This window comes from Amblyomma maculatum, chromosome 5 (assembly GCF_055883805.1).
Source record: "Amblyomma maculatum isolate TAMU_Amacu chromosome 5, ASM5588380v1, whole genome shotgun sequence".
NCBI lineage: Eukaryota > Metazoa > Arthropoda > Arachnida > Ixodida > Ixodidae > Amblyomma > Amblyomma maculatum.
The window spans coordinates 1,856,832-1,866,444 of NC_139348.1; the positions used below are offsets into that span (position 1 = coordinate 1,856,832).

The 9,613-nt window shown below is 44.9% G+C and overlaps 1 protein-coding gene across 4 annotated transcripts; it reads left to right on the forward strand.

Annotated features, from left to right (window-relative positions):
• The first annotated feature begins 3,220 nt into the window (after window positions 1-3,220).
• Window positions 3,221-9,342, forward strand: LOC146187615 (uncharacterized). Of its 4 annotated transcripts, XM_084603457.1 has the most exons (4): window positions 3,221-3,403; window positions 3,516-3,759; window positions 4,002-4,164; window positions 8,630-9,072. In XM_084603457.1, exons 2-3 carry the CDS (start codon window positions 3,566-3,568, stop codon window positions 4,156-4,158), a joined length of 351 nt encoding a protein of 116 aa, XP_084459583.1. In that variant the 5' UTR covers window positions 3,221-3,403; window positions 3,516-3,565; the 3' UTR covers window positions 4,159-4,164; window positions 8,630-9,072. The 4 variants fall into 4 exon arrangements, 2 of the variants coding, with proteins under 2 accessions (XP_084459583.1, XP_084459582.1); XR_014707360.1 differs by lacking the exon at window positions 4,002-4,164 and having other exon boundaries at window positions 3,516-3,781; XM_084603456.1 differs by lacking the exon at window positions 4,002-4,164 and having other exon boundaries at window positions 8,630-9,064.
• The last annotated feature ends 271 nt before the right edge of the window (window positions 9,343-9,613 follow it).

Below are 9,613 nucleotides of genomic sequence, written 5' to 3' on the forward strand. Positions count from 1 at the left end.
GAGTGCCCTAACAACTGTGCCACCCTGAAGGGCTTCATCTGAGAGGGTATAGCCATTGGAAGCACTCCGTGAATTATATCTGATGAAGCTGCCATGCTAAAGTTCAGAGGCGAACTGCTGACTTGGAATCGGTTAGAAGCAGTGAGCATTATCTGGTTCGCAGAGGAAGAGTCGTTTAAGTGATGCTCCAATTGTGAAATTTCCGCGGATTCAGTCCAACAAAAGGCACCTATCTTTGAAGCCAAAGTTGATTTCTGTAGTATATATATATATATATATATATATATATATATATATATATATATATATATATATATATATATATATATAAACACTCTCAAGGTTCGTATACAGACAACATAAATACCCAAGCAAGTAGCAGGGGGGACAGCGGCCGATGTAGCTCAGTTGGAAGAGCACCGGACGCGATATTCGGAGGTCGTGGGTTCGGATCCCACCATCGGCACGTTGTTTTTTCTTCTACTTTGTGTTTAATTATCTTTCCCCTAAACAGATTACTCAGTTGGAAGAGCACCGGACGCGATATTCGGAGGTCGTGGGTTCGGATCCCACCATCGGCACGTTGTTTTTTCTTCTACTTTGTGTTTAATTATCTTTCCCCTAAACAGATTACATTACTAATTTCTGAGCTTATCGAAGTAAAAAAGAAAAAAAAAAGAACCATAAAGTACCATCCCCAAGGCTTTCCTTGGCCTCGCCGACTGTTGGCTTCTTTGCTTCATGTATTATAACGAGTACCCTCATTTCCCCTTAATTGATCTGCTTGTAGCTTACGGGGGTCTCGGTTCTGGCAGTCTTGAAGCCATAGGTAGCGTAAGAGGGTTCTAGCACAGCTGTCGCCCTCGCTCTTGATCACGTTCTACGTGACGCTGGCGGTAACAAAAGACGTTCCACGTTCGCCGCTATGGCTGAGGGTGGCGCTGGTGAACACTCTCAAGGTTCGTATACAGACAACATAAATACCCAAGCAAGTAGCAGGGGGGACAGCGGCCGATGTAGCTCAGTTGGAAGAGCACCGGACGCGATATTTGGAGGTCGTGGGTTCGGATCCCACCATCGGCACGTTGTTTTTTCTTCTACTTTTTGTTTAATTATCTTTCCCCTAAACAGATTACATTACTAATTTCTGTGCTTATCGAAGTAAAAAAAAAACATAAAGTACCATCCCCAACGCTTTCCTTGGCCTCGCCGACTGTTGGCTTCTTTGCTTCATATATATATATATATATATATATATATATATATATATATATATATATATATATATATATATATATATATATATATATATATATATATTGAGGTATGTGGATATTCTAGATCTGAATGCTGCCAGGTGGTAGTAGTAGTGGTCTTAAAGGGCCGCGGGGCAAAATATAAGTGGGTTGTATTGATAAGGTAGCCCGTTCCAATCGCGCAGATACTGCTACAGACAGTACAGCTCTGCTTCTGTGCACAGAACAAATCTATGAACTGTACCAAGAAGCTCAGCTTTCCTATCACACAGGAGCCTAACAGGGCGATCACGCGTTTCTCGGATAAAGAGACGTGTAGCTGTCGTGTCCGCGGGCAGTGTACCTGTGTTTAGGTAACAGTGAGATTTTCGAACCAATCTGTTTTAGCACCCAGACGTCGTGGTAAGACAGCTTGTCATCACGCGAGGTGGCTTTTTTTTTTTTTTTGCAGTTCGTCGGTTTTTGAGTGTGCCGGCACTGCCGAGGACGCGGTGGCTGTCGATGCACCACCGAGGTTTTCCGCTTTGGCAACGTGCACCAGAAATACCCAGAAGCGAAATTTAACGCTCTTTTAAAATCAGAAATTTTCCGTTCTACCGCCAGGTTCCTGCCGCGTATCATACCGCCATTTCACTGTTTGCACAGCTCGAGCCCATGCACTTCCAGTCTTCTCTTGCCCAAATCAAGGTGAATTGAAAATAAGTCTGCATCGAGCTTGCTTCATCGTAAGCTCCACTTTTTATTATTATTATTATTATTATTATTATTATTTTCCGCCTCTTAGCGTCTCCTACACTTTGTTAAGCTTGAAAGTGGAATTGGTGTCAGGAACGCAACTCCTTTCCTTTTAGCTATGTGCGCTACCTCGCCATCATTTGCTTTTCGATGGAGGCGAAAAGCAAGGCGCCCGTGTGCTGTGCGATGTCAATGAACCCAGGTGGTCGAAATTTGCGGAGCCCTCCTCTACGCCACCTCTCATAACCAATCACTTTGGAACGTTAAACCCTGTAAGCCAAAACAAATTTGTGTGCAAAACCATCGTACCTCTACATGCATAAGCCTGGATGAGACTTCGACTCTTCGATAATGGTTTTCATTATCTTCACAGAATAGCCGCAATAATACCTATGGCTAAAAACATTGCTAGCAATCTGCTAAATAAACAGAGCTTACACTAGCGCCCAGAATTATGTTGAAATTTTGCCTAGCATTGCATATATATTGTAACGGCGGAGGATGCGACTTAGGACATATACAAAGGCGCAGACAAGCCGCCGACCATCTTTTCTTCTGTCTCTTCTCTCGCCGACCTCTCGCACTGCGCTTCCTCTTCTTCAGGCTTGCGCCGTACCATATTTTCACCGAAAAAAAAAAAGGGGGGGGGGGGGTTACCAGGAAACGCGCTAAAGTGCTCGACCACACACACATACTCGGAAACACAGACTGCATAGGGAATTGATAACACATGATACACTAATCGGCAATGTCCGAACAAAATTCCAGTGCAAGTGCAGGGCCGACGCCGTTCGATGCTTATATATACGATGTTGCCGCATTTGATGGGTGCACTCAAGAAACGGCTCATTTCTGTCTGGCCCTTTAAAATCAAGCAACTGTTGAGGCTATGGCGCAAGCCTGAAAGGGCCCATGAAAAGCTTGAAGCCGTGCTTAAGAAAGGCGCACGAGCGGTCGGCGTGCCTTCACTAGTCAGCAAAGCGCAAAAAAATTTTAGGCTAACATCTTTAATAGCGCAGATATTCCATATTAAAAATGACGCTCCTCCTCTCCCGTCACTGTAGCCCTCAATTCATACACGCCGATGCGCCGGCCAAAAAAAAAAGAAAATGTCTGGGCCGACGCCCCGCCCATAATGCGTCACGAAGTGACGCCACCGACTCTCGGTTTGTTTACTTCCGGTAGTGCTCCGATTTCTTCCCCTTCGTGTTTGCGGCGGTTCGCGTGTCGGTCGCCTTGGGTCGCATGGATCCCGAGCTCGAAGCGAGGCTGCGTGAAGCCGCTGCCGAGCTGGACTTTGGTCCATATGATTATACTCCGTTTCGTGATCCGCTAGACAGCGACGACAGCAGTACGCCATCGACTGGCCCTTCTGAACCACCCGCTGGCAACGGAGACGACGGCCTACCATGGTGCGTTCCGTGGCGCACGCGCCACTGTACATAAGTTATTACAACTTTCTTATTTCACGAAATACCGTTTCGTGTTTGCTTCGCGGCCTTTTCACATTTTACTTATGCGCAGGTGCCGCTGCGGCCAAGGTAGATATACCTTGCTGCGGCCGCTGCGAAAGCATGCCCACACCTGAAGAAGATGTGTGCTGCCGCAGCATGCCGGAGGTGCTGGTGGTGTGCCAGCAGGACGGCGGCTGCATTACGATCCACCCAGCGTTCCAAAGCGTGTGCCTAACGCCCGAAGTCCTTCGGGCTGTGCACATTGCACTAGAGGAGGAGGGAGCGAACATCGATGGAGACGGAGATGTAAACAAGTAGGTAGTGCGGAAGCTTCAGGTGACAGATTCGTATTATTATTATTTTTTGTGTGTGTGTGTGTGTGTGTGTGTGTGTGTGTGTGTGTGTGTGTGTGTGTGTGTGTGTGTGTGTGTGTGTGTGTGTGTGTGTGTGTGTGTGTGTGTGTGTGTGTGTGTGTGTGTGTGTGTGTGTGTGTGTGTGTGTGTGTGTGTGTGTGTGTGTGTGTGTGATCCGTTTATTGTAAAGCGTGGTATTTTAGGCAGCACCGCTTCATAGCCTACCGCTTGTTTACCAAGTGGATTTGGGGCAGGCTGGGCGAAGGCAACAGGGTGATCCTGCCAGCCTGCGTCGTTTGCCGGGTTCGGCGTGAATTTCCGTCGGCGAGCTACGCGAGATTCAGGCACCCTCCCCTTTAATCTCAGGTGATTGTCGCTTCACTGCATGCTGTATTCTAAACTTTATCACGTGTGTCAGGCGCACTGCTTCGAGTGGTGCATGGAAGTGCGTTTATTTTTAAGGTGGAAAAATAGAGAATGCTATTTTATGAACGCCAAGTTATGCACTGCGTCAAGTGTCTGTTTTGTGGCACTGTTTAAGAACAGACATCTCATTCCTCTAAAGTGCCAGAACTTGTAGATATCTAAGCAAGAAAGGTGTAGAACTGTTAGTTAGTGAAAAATAAAGCCTGGGAAGAAAATTCAAATCCTAGTAAAAAAAAGATACACAGCCAAAAACAATCCAGAATGGAGGACAATGCTGAGCATCGCCAAGTCTGCTTGAGCACATGCTTCCAAGCATCTACCATAAACATTCATTCTGCTTGAGCACATGCTTCCAAGCATCTACCATAAACATTCATTTATTTGGAATGGAATTTTACAGAAAAAAAAAATTAAAATTCTGTGTTTTTATTGATACCGAGTGTGTGAGTGCTCAATACTGACACAATGAAATGAGTGCTTGAAGGTTTGTTTATTGATACTCCTAGCCGTGAATACATGACAACAGATCGCAGAATACATCCATTCCAGCAGTGGAGTTTGCTGATCTGAATTATTAATTTGAATTTATTTACAGTCTAATACGCTTGCAGAGTGTTACATTTCTTATCTCCAAGCTGCAGTAATAGCTGGTCCCTTTCAGGTGTGTTTGCCAAAGTGTGGGGACAACACTGCATATTTTCAAAACGTTGTGCGGGTTCAACCGTCCTTGAACCAAATTTCATGAGCGTTAGCCATTGGCCGCAGTCACAGTTGCTGCTGCCACTTCGATCTTGGCTCGCTTGCACTCTTGCTCAGCTTTTTGGCAATGGGCTAGTCTGGCTTCTCTTTGTTCAATGGTCTCGGCAGGCTGTCTGGCACGGTTGCAACCTCCGTCTATAGTGAGGTGGCGTATGTGCATGGTGTATTTCTGTAAGTTTAATGAAGGAGAAGGAGTAGATGAAACATTAAGATGATGATCATTGTAGCGCACGAAAATGTCTTGCAATTAGAAATTGATGGAGGCGATGTTTACTGTACAGTGCGAGAGTGTGTTGTAGTTTTACTACGAGGTGTGATAGGTTGTGGTAAAACTACGAGGTGTGATAGGTTGTGGCAATAGCATAGTGCTCTCATGTCTAAGCTATAAAGATGACATTGTTTGCTGCACAGCGTGAGAGTTCAAAGTCAACATTGCATTCACTTTGAGGTTTGTGCACGGGAGAAGTAGAGCGAATGCTCTAAAAGCCTTATTTTAGCTGTCTCGGCTATCACCAGCTGTCATGCCTGGACATAATCCCCTATTTCTTGATTATCAGCTGTATCTAACTGTGCATTACATCGCTCTCCTTTCACAGTGAATATATGTACACAAATTCTGCCAGCTAAGGTAGCCACTGCTTCTCATTTTGTGGCCTGTACCGCAGGAATCACTTAGTTGGGCTGGGAGACCTTGTCATTGCCTGTTCTAATATTTATCCCTCTGGCATTTTATAGAGCGAGGAGCTTCTTTCATAATTCATTCATTTGGCACTGTTGATAAGGATGTTTTTAACTTGTTCTCTTGCAATTTCTGGGGCCTGAACTTTGTCGACAGCTTGGCTTGTTATCTTGCTTCCTTGAGATCTGTGAATATGTTTCTAGTTTTTACTGTCGCTTTTCTATCCTCATATCTCCTCTTCTGTGGCTTCTTTTCATGGTCGCTTTTTCCAGTGTTGGTGTTTACATTTTATTCATCTGTGCAGGATAGTCAAAGGAAAACGAAAGGCAGTATAGATCAGAGCACCAGATAGAAGGAACAGAACTGAAGAATTTACAGCTTTGCAGAAAAAGACCACGATGAAATTTGCAAGGAGAGAAGAAGGGAGCACTTATCCAAGGGGAAGAGGTCACCTGCCTTGGGGCAGAACATTCCGACCAGTTACGTGGGTGTGTGACGGTGGGCTGTCGGCTTTGACGGTTCCAAGCGGCCTCCACTGGCTTCTGCTTTGGTTATGTGGGCTGAGGCATTCCCCGTCTACGGTACGAGCAATGCACTTTGCAACACACTCTCATGCTGTGCAGTAAGCATCATTCTCTTCATCAAGTTCAAACTACAACATACTGTTCAGCTGTGCGGCAAACATTGTGATCTTCATGAAGTACCATCTGCACCACTCCTTCATTTAACCTGGGTAAATATGGCATACACGTACGCCATCTGGACGAGTGCGGCCGAGGTTTGCTAGCGTAATGTGGGACCAATTTAAGCAGTGTGAAATAATTCGCAGTGCTTTCACATTACTGCACCTAAGCAGAATTGAGTGCACTCGTGCAATTTCTTATGGAGGGGGGGGGGGGGGAGCAGTTCTTTTCACTGCACTAGAGTATGCAGGTTGTGCCACAAATTTTTCTCAAAGTTGGCAAATCCCATGAATCCTTGCAGCTCATTGACCTTTTTTAATTTTTTACCGTATGTAATACCTTTCCTGCAGTTTTGGTCTGTTCTATATTGTCACAAACCCCGCCTTAACGATTAACAGAGGCGCGGGATCCCCTTTACGGTTACCCGTCGTCCCTCTATGAGGTTTGAGAACACAGTTAAAAGTTAAGCCGGTCAACCAGTGAAGTGCGTGTGTTGGTGTGTGATCAAGGAATAAATTTATGTGTCACTTTTTTAACGCACAATGGGAACATATATAGGTAGTAGTCCAAATTACACTGCATAAAAAAAGTTAATAAAACACCAGGACATGATAGTAATAAAAAACGACTCGATAAATGACAAGAGAAAAAACCGACAATGAACAAACGCTGCGATAAAGAAGACTATAAAATAACAAAGCAAGTATTCCAGAGATAGTAAGTAAGGGCGAGAGTTACACAAAAATACAGCGTAAAATACTAAGCCAGGTCAAGGCTTAAACAAAGGCAAAAAGAATATTCAATTAACCGACAGTCTGTAGCAAAACGGATTCTCACAGCCTTCTTATCTAATGAGGTATCGTAATCGCAGAGTTGGTCGGTAGCGGCGGCCGTACAGGGAGTGGGGACGACAAGTTGGTCGTGGGCTCGGTGAAAAAAACAAGACACTTTCCTGGAGCAAGCAGCCACGAGAGTAAACTTTTTTGTATAGCAGGCCATCACATAGGCATAGGCAAAACTGTCTGTTCGAGGTTGGGTCTTGAGCAGCAGCTAAGAACGACTCCAGATGCTGATCGGTGTGTTCTTCGGTTCAAAAGGTATGAGTATTTGGAAATCTCTGAGATAAAGCAGTGACGTAATGATCAAAGTTGTCCGCGTCGCATTCCGTCGTGGCAGGTGGCAACCAGGAGAGGCAGTCTCCATCTGCGTGCCGTCGGCTACTTTTGTATGAAATGCTGTAGTCGTATTCTTGCAAGCGAAGTGCCCAGCGGGCTAGGCGACTAGACGGATCACAGAGATTGAGTAGCCAGCATAGGGAATGGTGATCGGTTACCACTACGAAAGGCTCTCCGTACAGGTAGCAGCGAAACCGCTGCACGGCGAAAACAACCGCGAGACATTCCTGCTCGGTGATGGTGTAGTTGTGCTCAGTCTTGCTTAGAGTCCGACTGGCGTAAGCAATCACATGTTCACAGTCGTCATAGCGCTAAACGAGGACAGCACTGAGGCCTATGCCACTTGCGTCCGTGTGCACTGAAGTTGGAGCAGAAGGGTTGAAATGCCGTAAGATAGGATGTGATGTTAGGAGGAACCTCAGTTGTCGGAAAGGATGAGTCGCATTACCTCACCGACTTGAACTTGTGCAGTGTGCAAAATGGCTCCATTCTGCACCGCTAGTACACTGCAAGTCATGTACTTTGTGCTGTAGCGTATCGAGTCACAGCGACCATCCACTGCCAGGTCTGTTGTTGTCCCTACAAGCTCACTAGCAAGTTCTGCTTGCCTTTGCTGAAAAAGCTGCAAAGAAGGAGATGTTCAATTTAGAGGCTACAAACTTGCAGTCATGTGGTTGCCTTATTGCATATTAGGATGAGGGGGGCAGGTTTCAAATGCTGCATTGCTTTTCACTTTTCTCACAGAACATTTACTAAAAAAAAAAAAAAATATTACAAAAATTATGCCTTCAGTACTAGAGCATGCAGCTGGTCTATTAAACATGTAGCCAAAGGCAACAGAGATGTGCAGTAGCAGGTGCATTGCACTGCAATGCCTCCGCTGTTGCATATATGCTGCATTTTATATGTTTTATATGTTGCATTGTAGCTTCAAGTTGTCATGAAAGGATGCGACATCTAGTTATCGAGTTAATGACATATACTTTGACTTGAATGTTGTATGAGAGATATCCTTATTGTCAAACCTCATTTCTGGCAGGTAGCAAGTATGTCTGTTGGTAGTTGTAATGGGTCCTCTCTGTGATGCCTTGCACCCCAATGGATTGCAGGAACCGAAGAACTGAAGCTATACCGCAGCCAGAGAACAAGATGCCTGCAGCCAGGAGGACATTTCTTGCTGCCTTTCCTTCAACCAGTGGTTGGCTTTTCCAGAGGAAAGAATGCTGCAGTGAGCATGTCCCCTTCACAGTCACAAGGCTTCCTGCTATGCTAAAGTAAAGGGTTCTTGTTTGCCCGAACATTGTTCAGGTCTCAAGAAGCTGCCGCAGGCAACCCTCGAACACAAGGAATTTTCGCTCTTTGTAGAGGGGTTCCTCAATCGCTGACTGGGCCGTTTCATCCTGATGGTCGCTGAAAAAGAAGTGCAGTGATGTCAGCGATTGGTGCCACGTGATTGTTGATATTATGAACTAATACGTAGCAGCCGTGGATGTTCATCTCTGAATGTCTTGGCTGTAAAATGTGCTAAATAAAGCTGCTGTCAAAGTTTATAGTAGGTATGCATTTTTTTTTTTCATTCTATCAACAGGGAACAGAAAAATGCCATGGCAAACTAGGTACACTTTAGGGCTACGCAACTTATATTTTTTTCTCAACAGAATCAAATATCCTTGTGCATCTTAGTGACTTGTTCAAATATTTGTGCAAAATTAAACTTCAAAGTGCATGTGATGGCTCCGTAGTAGCTCTAAAGACAGCACTAATGTACACTAGGCAGACACAGCATGACCATATTATGTAAGGAAAAATTGCCCTTTTGCTACCTGACGCAACCGTGAATATCCTAACACCACGTCCGAGATTAGTGGTGTGCAAGGTATGTATGAGGCATGGTCTCTATAGACTCATCAAGGCAATATTTGTTGACCCATTGTGAGTATTATCACATCCTTAATCATGTCAAGCCATGCATGAGAGTTATGAACGCTATGATTCGAATGGACTGTGTCACAGGAAGGGTATATTTGCAGGTTTGAATGAGTGAATATGTTACACATAGGTGACGTATTTCGTCAGGTTTTCTTTTTTTTTTT